At 37.6% G+C, this 22,165-nt stretch overlaps 1 protein-coding gene across 3 annotated transcripts in view; it reads left to right on the top strand.

The window, feature by feature from the left end:
- SLC25A26 (solute carrier family 25 member 26) overlaps positions 1-22,165 on the top strand; it is a 127,188-nt gene that overhangs the window by 611 nt on the left and 104,412 nt on the right. For 2 of the 3 annotated variants that reach the window (XM_078076216.1, XM_036074658.2), the window contains exons 2-3: positions 10,935-11,091; positions 14,974-15,083. In XM_078076216.1, the coding sequence (XP_077932342.1) occupies positions 10,935-11,091; positions 14,974-15,083 (267 nt within the window). The remainder of the gene's footprint in view (positions 1-10,934; positions 11,092-14,973; positions 15,084-22,165) is intronic. The other variant, XM_078076223.1, reaches the window with a different exon arrangement.

The following is a 22,165-nucleotide window of genomic DNA, read 5'->3' as shown; positions in this document are numbered from 1 at the left end:
GTAACAAAACAGAAAACCTTTACATCGCACAGACTCCTCTCTGTCCAGGACTGTGGTTTTCATTTAGCTTTATCTTTTTTCACTCTCGGAAAATGACTTATCTTTCATTCCATATATAATAAATCTACTTATTTTCTTTCAAGCGTTCTTGTAGGCTGTGGGTATAGCGATAAGAAAAGTAGTTATGGAGCCAGTAAGATGGTAGTGTTTAATTTCTTAGAAAACTACAAGAATCAACATGTTTTCACATCAAAAACAAAACCTAAGAACAAAAATTTCTGTAATATTTTGAAGCCTTTGTTATGGCAGGTCCAGCAGTGAATACAGATTGGTCATTGTGGAAGAGTAGGCAGAAACAGTATTTAAAAAAAAAAAAGGCAGCTTTTAAAAAAAAGGTTCCCACTGAAGTAATGGAGGCTTGGTGGAATTTCTTCATTTAATTATCAAAGGTTTGTTGTTGCAGGTGTTGGAGATAATATGGTGAACAAGCTAGACCTGCTCACGTGGGTCAGGTGGTGGGGATAGAATAGTAAAATGACTGTTAGGATAAATGGCATGAGGGCTAGTTTCAGGGTGTTACGGAAAGATGTGCAAGGGGGTGCCTTAGCCACACTTGTGGATGATGGTTTTAAATTTAGGTTTGCTGAGACTTGTGTAAACTGGGTTTTAAAGATCCAAAGAAATACGTTACCATTTTGAAGTTTTCCTCTGTGGCTAGTGTGACAGTGGTAGTTTTGACAATTAACATTACCCTGCCAGGAACTGGGATAAGCTCGTCATGTACATCAATTCTGACAATTAAGTCCTATCCTGGTTTTCCAAATGAGGAAATTAGGTACAGAGAGATTAGGTAACGTCTCCAAAGTCACACAGGTGAGATCTATTTCATGTGTGTAGGTGTTGGAGCTCAGATTCCAATCCAGTTGGTGTACTGTGGGATTCCATTCCCATAAACACTCCTTGATACTGTTTCTGAAGTCAGCAGCCATAGCTGTTGCTAAAAACAGGTCAGTGCCAGAGTTAACAAATGAACAGTAGTTTTAAAATTTATTAAAGTATGGTAGAAATGCTGAAAAATATACTTTTTTTTCATTATAGTTACACAAGATAAAATTAGGATCAATAAGTAGAAGTTTTGAGGAAGTTAGATTTCATTCAAGCTAAAGAAGAATGATTTCATTTATTAAGCACACAGTTTATCTGCCGTGTATTTTGTCCACTGAGCCCTCCGATAGCCCTTGGAGGTATGGTGGTGAACAAACCAAACTCATAAGTACTATTTAAGAAATGAACTGAGGGGCGCTTGGGTGGCTCAGTTGGTTAAGCGTCTCAGTTCGGCTCATGTCATGATCTCGGGGTCCTGGGATGGGCGCCCTGTCTGCTTGTTCCTCTCTTTCTCCCACTCCCCCCACTTGTGTTCTCTCTCTCTCAAATAAATAAATCTTTAAAAATATTATTAAAAAAAGAAATGAACTGCAGTGGGATAGAGATAGAATAATATTAGAGAACCTCCCTGAGATGGAGTAGCCAAGAAAGCCCCTGAGGAGGTGACATTAAACTAAGACATAAAAGATAAGAAAGCGCAAGACATTTTGTAGAGCAGCATGAAGGAAAACCCTCAGGTGGAAAGAATTGAGGATGTTAAAGTGGTGGCTGGGGCCTAGTGGGTAAGGGTAGTGTTGGCGGGGGTATATTGGAGAGGTGGAGGAAGTCAGCTGAAGTGAGTCTTTGTGGGCCATGGAAAGGATTTGGATTTTATTTGAAGCATAATGGAAGCCACTAGAAAGTTTTATTATCAAAGTAGTTCAGCAATGGAGTGGCTTCCCCCCCCCCCCCCCCCCCCCCCCAGCTTTGGAGCGTCTTTGAGGGAGGCTGAGCGCTCCTGGGGGAGTTTTGTTTTGCTTACTACTGTTTTACCAGTGCCTGGCATTTTATATGTACTCGGCTTTACTTATTGAGTGAATGAATGAATGAATGAAAGGTAGGTCTTAATGATTGCTGGCCTTGAAATTCACATTCTGAGTATTAAATGAGGTAATGTCAGATATGCAGTCCAGAGCCTGGCATGTAGCAGACATTTAAATACTTCCTACAGCTTCAGGAGGAGGATGGGAGGGTTGTAGAGTTGAATACCGGGAGAGCCTCTGGGATGTTAGTGTTCATTTGGAGTGAGTAGGCTTTTCAGAAGAGAAAACCTCAGAGTACAGTGACTGGTGCATACTTTTAGGAAAGCAATTTGGAACTAAGTATTAGTAACTTAAAGTTGTTCATAACATTTAATTCAGTGAAGATAATGGAAAGCCACTTAAACATGAAACACGGGAATGGTTAGGGTGAACGTTAAAAGATGCATTTCATCAACTGTTTAGGGGCCATTAACAACAGTGCTTGTGGAGAGTATGTGCTAGAACATGGAAAATACTTACAAAAGAGAAAAAAAATATAACACCGCACATTGGTACATCTGTTCATGTGTAATTAAAACTATAAAAATACTATTCCGTTCATTAAAAAAGAACTATTGCAATTTCCCAAGATAATACAAAATAATTTTGATAGTAGCATTACTTTTTGTCTTCTAGTTTTTTTAATATAAAGAAGTACTTTATATTTTTAAAAATACCACACCCTGTATTATATCTCTTTTCCTTCCTGCCTGACTCTTCTCTCCCCTTCAGTACTTAACTATTTCATTGTCCTGGTAGTTCATGAATTTATCTGGCTTGTTACTTGGATGAAACCCAAAACATCCTGCTGTAGTTACTTTTAACCAGTCCTAGGTTACAGGGAAAAGAACCTTGGCAAGTATGTAGAGTACAGACGGTCCTTTGCGTGGTAGCCTGGCTTGTCAAAACGTGCAAGCGGAAACCATGCAGAATGGTCAGAATAACTGATGAGAAAGCGTATGATTCTTCAATGACCTAAAAATTCTTGTCAGCATTAAATGACAGACTCTTACTGTTGATCGAAAATGTATAGGGAAGTGAAAAAAATAGTAAAGCTAATATTGAGAACGTTGTAATTTAAAACATTAGAAACCAAAAATTTATTTCTTTGTGAGAAAACGTGTCAAAAGTAATTTGACCAGTGCTGGTCTTCTAGTCAGATAACTTACAATACAGAACAAACATCTTTTTTATGCCTTGGCAAAGTGTCATACTGCTTTCTAAGGTTGGATCAACTTCCAGCATTTTATCCTGTGTGCTTTCAACCTTATGCAATATCTCCAAGAGTTCCTTTAATAAAGGGAAGACTTGCTGGCGTCCCTTCCTCTGTGACATCTTCATCCTTTTGGTCATAGCCACTTTCCTCACTAATGTTGATAAGTTGGCCTTCACAAATTTCCTCTGACGCATATCTAGAATCTCTCTTGGACAGCAGTGTCCCTATTCCCACGGCTGGCTATGTCTTTTGTAACTTTACATTGGATTTGACTTTCACTTTCAGTGTTAGCACTTTTCATTTATTTGCTGCACTTTCATCTTTGTCGGCTAGTTCCCTCTTTTGATTATCTATTTTTGGAAAATGTTGCTGTGTTAACTGTAATTTGAACCATGGTGTTGGATGACTTGTGTTACTTGTGGGAATTGAAGTTCATGCATGTTGTTACTGTGTAAAGCAAGGACTGTCTGCTTGACTGTTCTTTTTAAGTTGTTTTCTTAGTGAGGTGGTTCTGGAAAAGCTTTTTCATCCTCTTCATGTACTAGTGTCTTCTCACTGGGCCTGACCTTCTGCTGAGAACCACTGGCCGAATGTGACTTGAGGGGAATGGTGGGGATAATGTTGCCAGGGCTTCTTAGGTGGGGTGAGAAAACAGAAGAAAAGAGAAGAATCAAGTATTGGACATACTTTGAGGGAAGTTCTCGACATTCTTTGCCACATATCTTTCTTTTCTGGAAGGTTGCCTTCTAGTCTTCAATCTGGTGTAAAGGGAAGTTAGTAACTGATGATGAAGGCTTATCTCCAGATCTGTAAGGAATTGGGAGTTATGCTTCCACATTTGCTAGGTTGCTTTGTGTGACTTTTTTCTTTATGGCATTTAAGTCAGGGAGCAGGTCTTTTTTTGCTTGTTTTTGTCTTGAGTAGACAGGTCACCTAGACACAAGTGTGTTCTGACTTTTGATCAGTCAGTGGAGCATCAAGGCACCCTCGGAGACCACCAGTCATCTAGGAACACTGTTGAGAACCAGTGCTGTGATGGAGGCCTTTTTTCTGTGTCTCAAGTACTAGAAGATAGGGCCACTTTTCCTTTCTCATTTCTCTTTCACCATAAGAGGGGCTGCTGGGAAAATTTTAGTATTTGATAATTGTAAAAGACTTGTTAATGTGCTTTTGTTACCACTTCCCAAACAAATGCTACATGTTGAAATAAACATTTAATATTGAAAACATATATGATATGTGAATAGCATTAATGAAATGTCAAATAGAGGAAAGATAAAAATAACACCCGTAGTTTTCCTACCTCCACAAATTAGGTATCCTTGTCTGTTCAACGAGACATGTTCGTCAGCCTTTGCTGTGGTACTTGGGAAGAGTGCCTTGAAGATACAGTCCCGGCCCTCAGGGTTTACAGTCAAATAGGAGGCAGACATTAAAAAGAAAATGCAACAAAAATTAGCTATGCAGTAGCAAGGAGTGATTAAAAAGTAACCATTTCCTGAGCACTTTAACTTGTGCCTCTGCAGTTTTTTCATAGCCCAAGTCATGTGGTTACAATTTTGCATTGCTTCTAAAAAATTAACCCATACGTTCAAATCTAATGGTCACAAAGAAGTTTGAACATAAATATTCCTCAAGTTTTTTAAGTTGGTGCTGAATTGTTCCTGCTATGCATTGCATGATTTGGCTTTATGTGGAGTGTCACCGTCGGTGATTCTTGTCCAGGGAGCAGAGTTGGAGGAGACATTGCAATTCATTATTACTAATGAAAGACTGGAATTTGTGTATTCTGTATACGAACATATGAGATTTAATATATGAACATAGTCTTCAGTCTCTATTAAGCCTTTTTCATGCCTTTAATATTGTCATGTCAGAAATACTGCATCAGGAAACTTTGAAGGATATTTATAGTAACATACTAAAAATAATTCATGTTTATTGATAAGTGATTAAGGCTGGCATTTTGCAGTTTTTACTGGCACTTCTAGGGGAGTAGGTGGTCTGCTGTAGAAAGGAGACAAGGGCTCACTAATTGTATTTAATTCTCATATAATCTCCGTTGTGAAAAACTCTATGAAGTATAGGTATTATTATTTCCCCACGAAGAAGTGTAGGCCTAGAGAGGGTGAAATAGCTTTCCTAAGGAGACTCAGTTGAGATTGAAGCCAGGTCTGTCTGTCTGATGTCAAAGCTATGTTCTTAGACAATAAATCTAGACAATAAATCTGAAAGAATTTCTGGAGAAATGGAAGGATACTCAAGTCAAATTCTAGAACCATTACTGTGTTCTTGAGAATAGCCTCACTAAACAAAAGTGAGCCGACACAGCCTTTTCCATCAGGAGGAGAGGGTAAACAGAATTTCTGGAGAAGTCATCCTAAGTAGACCACAAAGCTGTCAGTGTAAACGTGGAATGCTAAGTAGCAGACAGGTAGCACTGGCTTTCCATGGTCACAAGTGCTCTGGCAAACCACAACAGGGGCAATTAAAGAGTGATGGACTGTGTTTCTTCTGAACATTTAATCTTTTTATAAAGTGTTTTCTCATCATCTCACATTTCCATTTGATTCAAACCAGCAAACAGGTGCAGAAGCCCTGCTACTTAGGAGGTTCCAGGTTAGATATTTAGAACAAAGGTGACAGACGTGGCTTCTATTCCGAAGGATCTTAATGTCAGGTCAGATATAATGGTTAGTTAGTACCAAAGTGAAATATAAATGGAGTTATATGGGGGAGTCAAGGAAGTAACATTGAATTCTGACTGGGAGCTTGGGAAGGACTTTAGAGGGGATGTGGCCTTTGGTCACAGCCTTAACGGTGGACAGGATTTTGGCAGGTGTGTATGTGTATATATATGTATGTAGGTATGGTGGCAGGGGAGTTAGGTGGTCTGCTGTCAATAGGAGACAAAGGGCATGGGAAGGACATTCCACACTGAAAGAAAAGCCTAAGCAGGAGGGCAGAAATGAGAAGTTTTAGGACATGTTCAGGAAACAGTGAGATTGGGTGAGGCTCATGGTCTGTAAGAGGATACAAAATGAAGCTGGATAGGTAGTTTAGGGTCCATGGGTTGAGGTTCTTAGTTACCTCTTATTAAGTGCCTACTATATACCACATGCAACCAGTGAATTAGGATTTTTTTTTTTTCTTTGGTGGAGCGGTGTTCATTTTGAAAAGCTTTACTTTTTTATGTTTATACTACTCATTACAAAACTGGAACAGTACAAAAATTAGCAAGATAGTAAAAATGCTACTCGTCCTGAATTTCTTTCCATAGAGGCAATAACTTATAGCAATTCAGTGTGTATGCTTCCAGACTTCTAGTTATGCATATGTACAAATCAATACACATTTCTTTGAAAGGTGAGATGATACAGCATATATTCTATAGCTTTTTGATTAATTTAAAAAGATAATGTATTTCTGTGCCAGTGTGTTCAGATTGACCTCATTCTTTTAAAGGCTGTGTAGCAATCCATTACTCAGAGATAACATAATTTATCTAACAAGTCCCCAAGGATGGACCATTAGGTTATTTCCAGTTTGTTTTTTTTAAGATTTTATTTATTTATTTGTCAGAGAGAGAGAGCACGCACAAGCAGGGGGAGAGGCAGGTAGAGGGAGGAGCAGGCTCCCTGCTGAGCAAGGAGCCGGATGTGGGACTCGATCCCAGGACCCTGAGATCATGACATGAGCCGAAGGCAGATACTTAACTGACTGAGCCACCCAGACGTTCCTATTTCCAGTTTTTTACTGTTACAAATAATGCTGCAGTAAACCATCTTGTATATTTATGCACTACTTCTGTGGAAGAAATGTTTAGAAGTAAAATCACAGGATCAAGGCCTTATAATTTAAAATTTTCATTTTGCCTAATTGTCTTTCAGGAGCTTGTAATAATTTGTTTCCCTTAATAGTGCCTATAACTATTCTTACTATTTTTAACCTTTTCTGGTTTATGGGGAAAAAATTTTGTTTTTATTTGATCATTAATGATGGGGAAGCAATATATTCATAATTTTGTTGGCTGTTTATATTTTTCTTTTGTGAATTGCATGGTCCTGTTTTTGCAATTTGTTTTTAATTCAGTGTACCTGTTAAAGGTTGATTTGTAGTAACTTCTAACATAGAGGTAGTAACTTTTTATTAGGGTCATTGATTCATTCATTCTTTAAGTAGTTATTGAGTGCCTACTATGTACTGGTGCTGGGAACATACTGGTTAACAAAACAGGTATGGATCTTACAGTCTGGTGGGATGCACAGACATTGAAGAAATGGTCAGATGCTCAACTATAGAATTAAAATTGTGATCAGCATGTGCAAACAAGAGGGTCTAAACCTAGACTGGGAGATTAGGGAGCATCTGTACACAGTCCTAGAAATGAGGAAGGTCAGGTGACTTGGAGGAAAAGAGAGCAAGGTGACAAGAGGGCAGTGGCGGTGGAGGTGAGCGGTAGATGGGGTCCTGCACTGCAGAGCCTTGTAGGCTGTACTATGATTTTGTTCTTTATCCTAAGGGCTCTTGGAAAGTTTGGGAGATTTACAGGTTGGAGAGTGGCAAGGTGAAATTGACATTGGCATTTCTTGAAGCTGATGCTGCCATTAGTGTAGAGGGGTCAGGAGCACTGGAAGGAGAGGGAATCTTGGTGGGGAAGAAGACAAGTATGCAGGTAAGCAGAGGCGGGGTTTGTCTGTGAGGCAGTCACCGGCGGCTGCCTTGTTGTGGAGAAGACCAAGGAGGGATGTTCCTCAGGGAAGCCATGTCAGGGGTTTGACTGGTTCTTAACTGTCGTTCAGGCCAGTGGCCTGTGATGATTTTGCTTAGTTAAATTAAACAGGTGCTTTGATTTTGTTCTGTAGTGGAGCAGCAGTGATTATTTTTTTTGGTGCCAGCGTCCTTTTGAAAAATAAAGGTCTTATAGCATGCAGTCTTGAATTTGAACTCCCAGGGTCATTTCAAAGCACTCATTAGTTACTTCCTCTCTACAGCCTGCCAGCACTTTACATTTATTAAGTTAGAGGCATATTTTACATCAAGGTCTCAATAAATTGTTATTCTGTGGTAAGGCTTGCTGGTTATCAGGGTTATGTTTTGTATATTTGGATTTTTGTTTAGTTCTTAACTACCATTTTCAGTGTAAGCGACCACAAATCTTGAAACTTATCTTGCCTGATGAGAGAGAGACAGAGATAAAGTGTGTGCGTGCGCATGCAAGCAGGGAGGAACAGAGGGGGAAGGAGAGGGAGAAAGAATCTGAAGCAGACTCCAAGTTCAGCCCAGAGCCTGACATGTGGCTTGATCCCATGACCCATGAGATCATGACCTGAGCCGAAACCAAGAGCCAGATGCTTAACTGACTGAGCCACTCAGGCGCCCCTGTCTGATAACCTTATTGATAAATGATAATAAATAAAACAAATTTCTCAGACTAAAGAATAAAGGAATTTGATGGAGTTCCTTATATTCAACTAATGTTGGCTTGGGCATTTTGAACATAATTATGTGCAAAACAGTATTAATGTAAAATTATAAGCACTCCCAGAAGTTTCTGTTTAAATCTTAAATATGTTGCTGCGTGGCTAAATATATCGGTATTTTTTTCTTTTTCCTATTCTCTGTTAGCTGTTTTTTTTTTTCAGTCTCATGAATTTAAATGACATTTGAGTTACAGAAGTTTGAAATCTGCAAAAGCAATTAGTAACTTCTGATTTGTGTTTTACTAGATAAACAGATTGAATCTGGTTATTTTATTCTCTGAAGGTAAGAATTCTGATGAAAGAAGGGTTAGAGAATCAATGCATGCAAAGTAGCCAAATAGATTAAAAGACTAATTAACTTATTGATTAAAATTTAGCAGTAGATAGCAAGCATCTGAGTTCTCTCCTAAGATTAAAGAGAAAATTACAATGAAATGCAGCATGTTTGTAAAGAATCTAGTTCTATTAGACATTCCCAGTGGGATTTTTGTTTTCCTTGTGTTTTGAGAAAATGATGAGGCAGGTGTAATATTTTATTTATGTACTGAATTTTACAAAATCCTTTAAAAATAATTGAGAAGAATGTTGGAAAAAGTTGGCTCTTTTTTTACTTTCGTACATTACTTAGGAACATATTCTTGTGACTTAGAAAAGGCCGCCTTTATTTCCAGAAAGAAATCCCAGTTACTTGTCAGTCTTTTACTGCCTCTTGTGGTTTAATTCTGGCACATCTCTGGCTTGTTTTGGTGACATCTCTTTAGATCATTTGCAGAGTAGAACTTCGTGGTCTTTGAGGTTCTGTCATGTCTCTCAGGCTGATCATATAGTACGGTATTAATATTTATGGTAATGTACTTTCCTGTTTCTATTAAAAGAATTTTTAATAATTTACCTCTCCTAGTTCATTACTGGATTTCTCATCAGAGTAATTTCATTTTTGCAATGAACTCTTAAAATGGCTTTATGGTGAGTGGTAAGTAGAGCAGTGTGTTTGCTATGTACTAAGCTTTGTACCACCTGAGCATTTTGTATACCCAAAGGATGGAAACAACTCATCATTTTGAACTTTGCCTGTATGTTTGAATAATGCTGATTTTTCTTTTTCTATATCTTAGTTTTTAATATATAGTTTTAATATATATATTTCTACCTTTTGAATAGGTAATATACTCCTGTTCAAAATCCAAAAGATGAGAAAAGTTAATGATTCATTTTAAAAAATTACTATGTAGCAAGCATGTCGAGAGTCTTTGTAATTCTTCTGTCTGCTCATGGCCAACTGGTTTTGATTCACATTTTTAAATGGTGCCTTTTAGACTTTGTGTATTGAGCTTTCTTTGACACTGTTCTTGAGTTCATATTTTTCTGAAATTTTTTCCTGAATTTTTTTTGCTTTGCCTAAGTTGTAACCAGTTTAAAAATATTCTACATAGGCTCTACTGTAGTTTTTAAAATGCAGCTTCTCCAAAGCAACGTGATGTCTTTTGGGAGAAGACTAGCTGGGGCCAGGTTTTAATATGCTCTGGGAACTTAGCTTTTCTCCCCCCACCCCCCATTTTTTTTTTACTTAATTTAAAAATTATCAAGGAATTTTTAAATAAACACAATGGAGAGCGAATACTACAGGAATCCTTAGATGTATGAATCTTAAAATACAGATCTGGATTCCCAAGGACCATTACCTATTTCAAAATAGAAGTCTCCCCCCCAAATGGTCTTACTTCAAGTGTTTTACTACTCATTTGTTGAAAAGATAAAAATATAACATTTGGTCTGATATGGAAAGATCAGCAAGATAAATTAAGTGATAAAAGCAAGGTGCAGCACAGTGCATATTGTATATACCTTTTTTTTTAAAAGGAAAATAAAGTACGTATTCATATTTGCTTATATATGCCTAGAGTAACTTCAGAAGGATACAGTAAGCAACCAGAAGTGGTTACCTGAGTTATTAGACCAGGGAAAGAGACTTTGAACTCTTAACCTTTCTGAGATTGCTTGTTGACTTTTAAGCCATGTGGAAGTATTAAAAATGAATTTAAAATTAATTTTTAAAATAAAAATTTATTTAAAAAATTACAATTTTAGAATATAGCACAACAATGGTTATTTCCCCAGGAAAATCTATAAATTTAGATAGAAGGTCCTTTGACTATGCCAGGTAAGCTGTGGACTGATAGGTATGAGAAATATGCTTTAAAGATTACCTTTTTCTTATCCCTACCCCCAAATGGCAGAGAGCTTATTTGATTGTAACCTTCTTTCCTTTTCTTTTTTTTCTTTTTAAAGGCTGGTGGGGTAGCAGGTGTTGCTGTTGACTTGATACTATTTCCTCTGGATACCATTAAAACCAGGCTTCAGAGTCCACAAGGATTTAATAAGGCTGGTGGTTTTCGTGGAATCTATGCTGGCGTTCCTTCTGCTGCTATTGGATCCTTTCCTAATGGTAAAAATTATATGGATATTCTCACCGCTAGAAAACCAAGATAATGAGATTTATTTTCAGGATGGTATCTGGTGTACCCCATGTAGAATTGCTCATGTGTTGTAGCTTATCTCTTGAATTTGTTTTCTATTCATTAACCTGCTGCTTTTGAATCCGCTAGTGCTAGAGATCCCATTCCACTATATTTGTAATAGAATATGAGCAATCTTTCTAAATGGTTTTTCTTGTTAAAATTCCCAGTTAGAATCTTGAAAATGTTACTCTAATATTGGTTGTTATACCTCAGAGCAGTGGTTCTCACCTTTGCCCACACATTGGAATCTCTTGGGAAGCTTTAAAAAATACTGATACCTGTGTCACCTCCATAAGTTTAATTGGTCTGGCTTTGCCTGGGTATCGGGGGGTTTAGTCGCTTCCTAGGTGATTCCAGTGTGAGGCTGAGTTTAATAACTGCTGCCTTGGAGATTCTTTCGGAGCACATGAACCTGAGAGGCCTTGAACCTTTTCTGTCTTAACTAAATTGCTCTTAGATGATGCATCCAACTCCCACTAACCTCCTCCTGTATACTCTCCTTCGAGTGTCTTGCTTTTGTTGTAGGTTTGGAGTCGAATTATGTGATTTATGGTCCTCTTATTTTGTAATCCGTATAATCTTTTTATGTAATCCATTTTCGGTGTACTTTTTTTCAGATACTTATCTCATTTTGTTTACTGATGCTTTCAGTGGCACTCAATAGCAAACCAAGCGAACAAAACTACCACCACCACATACACACACATACACACACACACACAATTTTAGAACCTCTGCTCTAGGAGATTCTTAAACTCTGGAGTTTTTTCTCAGGATAATTCATGAGAAATTCTTTCATGTTCATCTGTGTTCATCCGGAGCATAGTATTCACATAAAGATTGGTAGTGCAGAGAGAAAAGAGTGTTTTGGTCCTTTGGTTCTCTCTTTCTTCTTCTCCCTCCCCCAGCAGCCCTTAGAACGGCAAACTGTCTTTGAGGCTATCCTTCAATTTTCATTTGTCCTAATACTTTTAGTAATTGATTGTAACAAGTTATTATTGAGCCCCCACTCCCTGTCAGGTGTAGTTCTCTATGTGGGAGAGATGCAGCCATTCCTAAACTTGACCACAGTGCAATCCCTTGACGAGGTTAAAAAAGTACCGATGCGTGTGTCCCACTTTCAAAGATGTGATTTCATTGGTCTGAGGTGTGGCCTGGGCATTGGAGTTTAAAAAAAAAAATCTCTTATGGTATTTCTTTCATTGTTCTAAAAGTTCTTTTTCTCTTACAAATTGCACAGAGGAATCAGTGTTGGTAGACGGTAGTATTAGCAGTAGTCTATGGAGAACATGGTGCGTTTAGGCTCACTCAGGACTATTTTAGATTCTTGCCAGCAGGACTTTACGTACATGTGGGTTATGAACTTCTGCATGTGTGAGAAAATGTTTTTCTTGCCATACTTACTCTTGTTTTTTGCCATCCACAGAACATCAGTGGATGGGTGATGCTGGGTAGTCAGTCAAAGTGCCTGTGGTTCAGAAATGGCCTTTTTGTTTTTCTGTGAATTTTTGGTGAATAGAAGTTTTCTGTGTGGCACTTTTTTTTCTTTTACTGTTTGTTAAAGTTCTAGTACACTAATGTAGCATTCAGTGGCTGTAGACTTTTCTGAGAACATACAGGGATCCCCCCTTATCCGTGGTTTTGCTTGCAGTGGTTCAGTTACCCATGGTGAACTGTGGTCCAGAAGCAGATGTTGCTCCTTCTAATCCATCAGCAGAAGGTCAATAGTAGCCTAATGCTACGTCACATGCCTACATCATTCATCTTACTGCATCTCATCACGTAGGCATTTTATCATCTCACATGATCACAAGGAAAAGGGTGAGTACAGTATAGGTATTTTTGAGAGAGAGACCACATTCACATACTTTTATTACAGTGTACTGTTATAGTTCTATCTTATTATTGTTGTTCATCTCTTACTTTGCCTAATTGAGAAATTAAACTTTAGCACAGATATGTATGTATAGGAAAAAAATGTATATATAGGGTCTGGTACTATCCATCATTTCAGTCATGCACTGGGGTTGAACAAATACCCTGTGGATAAGGGGGGACTGCAGTATTCTGCAGGGGTGAAGAGTTGGGGAAGAAGGGGACTGAGGGTTGAAAGAGGAGACAGCAGACCCCTATTCAGGATCTTTACTTTATTTAGAAGGGAATATAGAAAAAGCGTAGGTTTTTGTTTTTAAAGAACTGGAAGAGGGGCGCCTGGGTGGCTCAGTCTGTTAAGCATCTGCCTTTGGCTTGGGTCATGATCCCAGGGTTTTGGGATCGAGCCCTGCGTCAGTCTCTCTGCTCAGCAGGGAGCCTTCTTCTCCCTCTCCCTCTGCCTGCAGCTCCGCCTGGCTTGTGCTTTCTCTGTCTGTCAAATAAATAAAATCTTAAAAAAAAAATAATATAGAGCTAGAAGAGATGGTAGGTATCAGCCCAATTCCTGTTCTTTGTTGTAACTTGTCCAGAGCCTCACTTGGAACCTTGTGACATCATTTCCAATTAGTGGCATTTTCTTGGGTGTCACCTTGGAGAATTTGGGGATTTACATTTCATTTTGTTTTTTGTTTTTTGTTTTTAAGTAGGCTCCACACCCAGGTTGGAGTACAAAGTGGGGCTTGAACTCTTGACTTTGAGATCAAGACCTGAGCTGAGATCAAGAGTCAGATGCACCCAGGTGCCCCTAGGATTTACATTTCTAAAATATTTTGTCTATCACAAAAGTAGCAATATTGTCTGAACAGGTTGAGGTGGTTAACCAGGAAAACCTAGAAACTTTTAGCACTTTCTCCCTTCCCTGGGGATGGGGTGGGAGGGTGAAATGTGTAGCAGGTGGAACTTACTGCTGAAATTGGTTATGGATATTCTAGCTGTACATTTAGTGAGTGCGCTGAAATAGGGAAAGCCTTATTGAGAACCACTGTGGGAATAGGGACCTATGTAAGTTATGTAAAACTGTTTGTACTGGTCATTACTCCTTCAGGGACAAGAGTCCTCATTTGGCCCGGTGTTTATATTTGTTAGCAGCCTGAGGAGAGTTGAAAAGCTTGTTGACTTTAACTGTTGAAAACTGATTTTCACTATGAAGCTCATTTTCTGAGTGTTTTAGACTTTAATGTGATTTTGTTCAAATGTCCTTCAAAAGATGAATTTGTCATTCATTTATCTTTCATGCCTTATCTTTTATGGAAGTGATAAACATCTTTTGATTAACAGTACATGGCAGGTTTTAAAAGCCCTTTTGTGCAGTTAAGATTAGTTCATGGTGATAGGGGTAGCTTTTTGAGATTTTGATTTCCAGTTGTAATTAGATAGTTGATTATTTCCTTGATGTAAAGGTGACATAGTAAAAAGTAGCCATAGTTAGTTTGAGTGAACAGCAATAAAACATTATCAAATAGATGTTTTATTTAAAGCATATGTTTTCAGTTTTAACCTGTCTATGAATCAGTGTAGTGGATTGTTTTATTATGTAAAGATAATTTGGATCACAGAAATTCGTATCTTATTCTAGAATGTTTACTAAAAAATGTCAAGTGACTTATTAATATAAAATGGTGAATGTTAGGTTAGCTGTTAGGCTCCCTCAGGGCTGGGATCATGTTTTTTGCATTTTTGTAAGTCCAGGTTTGGGCATATAACATGGACTCCGTAAATTCTACAAGAGTGGGGCAGGGAAGAAGAGTATGTGTTCAACTATTTTCTCTATCTCTTACCTCACAATTTAATAGTTGTAATTTTTTTTGAGAAACATTTCTAAACAGTTTGAATATATATTTAAACTTTGTGAAAGACTGGTTTGTTTTAAATTTCAGCTGCTGCTTTTTTTATCACCTATGAATATGTGAAATGGTTGTGGCACACTGATTCATCTTCATATTTAATGCCTGTGAAGCATATGTTGGCTGCCTCTGCTGGAGAAGTGGTAAGTAACAAGTTATGCATATAAAATATTTAAGGAGTGCAAATCATGCATGTATCTCTGGTACAGATGATTATTTCATTTTTAAAAGACAATTCTTTTAAGTTATGAAAGTCATAAACACCAATAAATGTAAATGGATTAAACATGATAGTTAAAAGATAGAGTCTAGATAGGATGAAAGAAAAATCCAGCAATGTGCTATTTTCTTTTCTTTTTTAAATTTTTTATTGTTATGTTAATCACCATACATTACATCATCAGTTTTTGATGTAGTGTTCCATGATTCATTGTTTGTGCATAACACCCAGTGCTCCATGCAGAACGTGCCCTCTTTAATACCCATCACCAGGCTAACCCATCCTCCCCGCCCTCCCCTCTAGAACCCTCAGTTTGTTTTTCAGAGTCCATCGTCTCTCATGGTTTGTCTCCCCCTCCGATTTCCCCCCCTTCATTCTTCCCCTCCTGCTATCTTCTTTTTTTTTTCTTAACATATACAGCAATGTGCTATTTTCAAGAGACATACTTAAAACATTATTTTACAGAAAGAAAATTAAGGAGATGGAAATAGATACCCATGCACATTGTGGTGGCTTTGTATTGTGTCAGCATAACTGAGCTGGAACTCCATTTCCTAGAACTCCCTTTCCAGGATGGTTCCAGGTTATGCTGGCTACAAGAGAAACTGACACAACATTTGTGACGTAGAAGTGAAGCAGTCGTTGGGCTGATGCTTATAGGATTGGTGTTGGAGTCAGGCACTGTTGCAGTTCGTACACCTCATCTCTGGTCTACAGCCTCTCCACTTCCTACTGGATCATCTCCTTCAGCTTTTCTAAATTCTTAGGTATGTGGGCTCTGCTGTGAAGAATGCTAGCTTATACTATAGGTCACCCACGTCATTGAGGTTGGTGAGAAACAGGATCAGTTTATCCTTGCTCTTGGCCATTTCACCTTTGCCCATCGCCTGCCCTCTGATTTCTGTCCTAACACTAGATGCAGAATCAACCGTTCTACATAACCTGCTTAATTAGCTCCCTCAATTACTGTTCACATCTATAGTAACTCTTTATTCTTATCACGTATAGTGGTTCCACTTGTCTGATAAACCCAAGCTGATACAGAAATACAAACTGAAAAAGAGCTGATAAAGTAATGTCAGTATCAGGCAAAAAAAACACTGAAAGCCAAAAAACAAAGAGACTATTGTACAGTGATACAAGGAACAATGCTCTTGGGACATGTAATAAAACTGAACCTGGACTAAATAATATAGTCTCAAATTATAAAGGAGAGATTGCCAGAAGTACAAGGAGAAATGAATAGAAATGTAATTTTTTAAAATTTAATTTTTCTTCCGGCATGATAAGTGTACCCTTTAATCCCCATCACCTATTTCACCCATTCCCCCACCCACCAAAACTATAATCTTTGTTGGAGATAAACTTCTATCTGTAAGTCTTAAGACCAGGCAGGCAGAAACATTTATTGAGACCATAGAAGATGTGAATAAGAAAATGACAGATTGGCCTAATGGATATGTATGGAGCTCTGCACCTAACAGTTGAAGATTATTCGTTTTTTTCTAGCATACTTGGAACATTAATAAAAATGTAGTACAACAAAGTGAATTTCAACTTAGTGTTGTGTAGAGACGATGTTGTACAGATCATTTGGTGTCTGATTATAATGGAGGAAAATTGGAAAGCAATGACAAGATAGGCATTCCATTTCTCAGTTCTATTCAGTTGATCACCATGTCTGTCCTTGTGCGGGTACCACACAGTCTTGATTATTGCAGCTTTGTGGTAAGTTTTGAAATCAGTAAGTGCGAGTCTTCCAACTTTGTTCTTCTCTGTCAAGATTGTTTTGCCTAGTCCAGGTCTCTTGCATTTTCTTGTGAATTTTAGAATCAGCTTGTCAATTTTATAAAAAAGGCAACTTAGATTTTGATAGGGATCACGTTGAATCTGTAAATCAATTAGGAGACTGTTGCTATCTTAAAAATACTAAATTTTCCGATCTATAAATAGGTGATATTTTTCCATTTACTTAGGTATTATTGAATTTTTTTCAACAGTGTTTTGTAGTTTCACAGTATAAGTTTTACACTCCTCTTGCTAATTTATTCTTATTTATTCTTTCTGGTGCAGTTCTAAATGGAAATTTTTTAAAAAATTCATTTTCAGTTCATTGCTACTTACAGAAATGAATTCATTTTCATATATTGATCTTGTATCCTGCAACTTTGCAGAACTCATTAATCAATCAGTTCTAAAGCTGTTTAGTGGATTCCTTAGGATTTTCTATACACGAGATCATATCCCCTGCAAATAGAGGTAGTTATACTTCTTTCTTTTCATTCTCTATGCCTTCTATTTCATTTTTCTTGCCTAATTGACCAGGCTAGAAGCTCTAGTGCAGTGTAGAATAGGAGTGGCGGGAGTGCGCCCCTTCCGTTTTTTCTGATCTCAGGGAGAAGGCATTTAGTGTTTCACTAATTAAGTATGCTGTTAGCTGTGAGGTTTCCATAGATATCCTTTATCAAATTGGATAGTTTGTTGGGTGAATTTTTTTTTTTTTACACTGTGAAGGTTGAATTTTGTCCATGTTTCTGTTCATCTATTGAGATAATCATGAGACTTTTGTTTTTTATTTTGCTGATATGGTGTGTTACATTAATTGATTTTCAAACATTAAACCACTCATGCGTTACTGGGATAAATCTCACTTGATCATGGTATATAATACTTTTTACTTAGTGCTAGGTTTTGTTTACTAGTATTTTGTTGAGGACTTCTGCTTCTTTATTCATAAGAGATGCAAGTGTATAACTTTTTTTGTGTCTTGCTGGTTTTGGTATCAAGGCAAAATGTCTCATAGCAGGAGTTGGGAAGTGTTAAGATATTTTAAAAGAAAGTTATTTTAAAGAAATGCCGTTAAGTTAATTATATCATTTTAGTTGATGAAAACATCAGATTATATCTGGGAAGTCCAGGAGAAAAGGAATTATGGAGGAAATAGTCTATTATACAGAAAAGCAGTGTCACTCTGTGTGATAATATGAATTGTTGTGGCTATGATGTTTGATAAAGACAAAAGATGATCTCTGCTCTTCTTTGGTATTTTTGTGTCTTAAAAATGTATTTTTTGTATCTGGGATATATAAAACCCTCTACTTTTCCATTATTATAAAATGAATTTTTTTAAAGAATTCTAATTCTAGTATAGTTAACATACAGTGTCATATTAGTTTCAGGTGTATAATACAGTGATTCAATAATTCTATACATTACTTGGTGTTCACTGTGATAAGTGTACTCTTAATCCCCATCACCTATTTTACCCATCCCCCCCCCCCCACCTCCCCTCTGGTAGCCATCCATTTGCTCTCTGTAGTTAAGAGTCTTTTTTGGTTTGTCTCTCTCTCTCTTTACTTTGTTTCTTAAATCCCACATAGGTGGGAAATCATATACTTTTTAGATCCATCCAGGTTGTTGGAAATGGCAAGATTTCACTGTAAAGTGAATTCTTAATCTAAGAAATCTGTTCCTTGAAGAGTGTTGAACTTAGCCCGAGAAACATTAAATTCACTAAAGTGGCTTTTATAAAACTTCCTTTTTTTTTTTTTTTTAAAGATTTTATTTATTCACTCGAGACACAGGGATACAGAGAGAGAGAGAGAGAGCACAAGCAGGGGGAGAGGCAGAGAAAGAAGCAGGCTCCCCACTGAGCCAGGAGCCGGACGTGGGGCTCGATCCCAGGACCCTGGGATCATGACCTGAGCCGAAGGCAGATGCTTAACCATCTGAGCCACCCAGGCGCCCCATAAAACTTCCTTTGACATTGTTTTAAAAATGATTTTTCAGAACCCAAGTTAACTCTGGATTTTTTTTTTTTTTTAATTGCCTTCATGATTTACTGAAGTTAGAAAAGTGATGGGACTAGCAGTGTATTAGTTTCTGAGTGGCAAGTGGTAATTACTTCATGAGCCATGGACCCCTTTAGTAATCTAATGAAACCTGTGGCTGTCTCTGCAAGAAATTGAATACATGGACATTTTGCATAGAATTTCTGGACATTTTCATTCCCTCTACTCTTACCCGAAGTAAGGACTCCTGGGCTTGAATTGTACTGGAAAATTAGCTTAAACTGCAATTTAAAAGCAATTTATACTTAATTTAAAAACAATCCTTTAACCTATTAGCCTAGGTTTAGTTTTTTTTTTCTTTGTTTTGTGATTATGTTCTGGCTTTAGAACCTCATTACATGCAGTATTTTTTGAGTATATATATTAAAGAATAACAAGTTGTGAGAGTTTCAGTGTCTCTCAGGTTGTGAAAGTCTGTCCTTGTGACCAACTCTTGCCTCTCATTATTTTAGAATTGCGTGTTGCTCTAAGTTTAAATATTCTCATAAATTCAATATTTGGTTTATATTTTATAGTATGTTGCCGAGAACAGGCAGCAAAAAGAATTTGGCCTCTTATTTCATTTCACATAGGGCCATCTTGCCTGAAAGCTGGTTTGCCATATTGAAGAATAGGCTTTCTTCAATTTAAAAACTTCCTGTCTCTTAGACTTATGAAGAATATAAAAAGTGATATATAATTAGGGTAAATAATGGTTGTTAGATTAATCATGTTAATGATACATCTTTTCATATCTAGAAAATACTGTATATTCTAATACTATAACGGACATTTAAAAAATACTGAAGCCTTTATCGTTTTATTGTGTGTGTGTGAACTCTTGGGTGTAGGAGGTGGTGTAGGTGGATGTGAGCTAGAAAACAAGTGTTTGTAACACTGGAGATAAACAGTTCTGGGACAGTTGTATTTTTATTGTGTCTCTTAGGCTTTCCATGGTCCCTTAGGTGGTAAGGCCTAATGTCAGATGCCTTTTTATAGTTCCTGTGATGCCTGGTGAACTTTAAAAAAAAAAAGTGATCATTAGCAGGTACATAGAATGACTTCACAGGTGAAACATATCTTGATGTTGATATTTGATTGATTTTAAATTTAGTTACAGTGTCATATGTTGAAAAAATTTTTAGAGTTTGTGGAAATGTTGGTTCTGATGCTCCAGTTATCTTTTTGTACTTTTTTGTTTGTTTTTTTAAGATTTTATTTATTTATTAGCACACGGGCCGGGGTCGGGGTTGGGCGGGTGGGGCAGAGGGAGAGGGAGAAGCAGACTCCTTACTGAGCAGGGAGCCTGAAGCAGGGCTTGATCCCCAGGACCCTGGAATCATGACCTCAGCCAAAGGCAGATGCTTAACCGACTGAACCACCTAGGCGCCTCTATCTTTGCATTTTCTTAAAAAAAACTTTCCAAAGCCATTTAGTATCTGTTTTCTCAATAAATGCTTGAGAAATGTATATGCTGCCTTCCGATTTTAGTAACTTGTTTCAGTTTCATGGAGCATAAACTTGGTTTCCGATTCATACAGGTGTGGTTGCTAAAAGTAAGAGAAAGAAATGGGTGAATTTAGGAGAAACAAATTTTCATGGGTAGAATAAAAAGGAGTGAAAAACAAAAACATCCATAGCTGTCAATATTCAGAAAGGTATAGAGACACAAAGAAAATAAATAGTTCAGTTGGGTCATTGTTCTGTAACATTTACTTTGATAGAAGATTGTTTTTTTTTTTTTTTTTTTTTTTAAAGATTTTATTTATTTGACAGAGAGAGACACAGTGAGAGATGGAATATAAGCAGGAGGGGTGGGAGAGGGAGAAGCAGGCCTCCCGCCGAGCAGGGAGCCCGATGTGGGACTCGATCCCAGGACTCTGAGATCATGACCTGAGCCGAAGGCAGACGCTTAACGACTGAGCCACCCAGGCGCCCAATAGAAGATTGTTACATTGCAAATAGATTTCTTAGAAACAGGAACACATTTTGTTGGTATCCACTGTGTCCACAATGACTTTGTTGTAGCAACTCTTAAGTATATAAAAGAGAAACAAAAGCACGCTGCCCTAATAACCATTCCCTGTACCAGCACCTTGATTAAAACTTAATGACGAATCAATAAAACTATAATTACAACCTTCTACCTTATGTTTGTAATTTGGAATACAGTAAAATCGATCAAATAAGATTTAATATGTAACAATAGTAAGAGGGCCATTCGTGCCATTTTTATGAGGAAGTTTGCTGCACCAAATCTCTAAATCCCTACCTCAATTATTTCACAGCTCAGCTTTCATCAGACACAGAAGACGCCCTGCGAGAAGTAGAATCTGTAATTAGATCAGAAGGGTTGGGGGTAGGTTTACTCTAATACAGCAGATAGTGTAACATGACAGCCATAGTGATTTTTTTAAGTCTTTAAGATTTGACTTTTCCCGGGTCTTATCCTACTTTTGGCCTAAGTTCATGTTGTTTGCAGAAATAAAAGAATATTGAAATTTCTTTGCAGCCTAATGCAGCCACTCTGCATTTAATGTGTGCTTGGGTGACCTGTGTGATGTCCCTATACACACAGATGCTGGTTGATTATCCTTTCTGGCCACATTCTAATATGGGATTGAGAAAGCTAGGAAATCATGTTTTGTAGATGCTTTTCTGACAGCCTCTAACAGTAATTTTCCAAGTGTAGCCCAGAGAGCACCTACTTTAGACTCAGTCGCCTGGGCAGTAGGTTACAAATGACGATTTTTGGAGATGGCACCAGGAACCCTGCATTTTAAACAAGATTCCTAGGTGGTTTTGGCACTCAGTGATATTTAAGCACCACTGATTTAGAGTTATCAAACATTTAAATATATCCCACTACTAAATATTTTGACTGAGTTGGTTCAGCAGTCCCACACTCAGGAATATGTTAGCTCCTGGGCGTAGTGGCACAAGGAGTGCCACATGCTGATCAGAAGTGCAGTTCCTTGTGTCTCCTTCTGAGTTAGATACTTGTAGAGTTCCTGAAAGGCTTAGTTCAGTAAAGACTGGCGAGTTCTGAGGGTGGCAGCACACTCAGACATACTGATTTGGATTTTGAAAATAAAGTGAGGGTTGTTCCCAGATCTGACGTTTTCTTCGAGGCCCATTCCATCTAAGAGCCCTGCAAACGAAGGCAATTTATGTT

This window comes from Halichoerus grypus, chromosome 1, assembly GCF_964656455.1.
Source record: "Halichoerus grypus chromosome 1, mHalGry1.hap1.1, whole genome shotgun sequence".
In the NCBI taxonomy this organism is placed as follows: domain Eukaryota; kingdom Metazoa; phylum Chordata; class Mammalia; order Carnivora; family Phocidae; genus Halichoerus; species Halichoerus grypus.
Note: the sequence above shows the minus strand (reverse complement) of the source record. Positions and strands in the feature narration are given on the sequence as shown.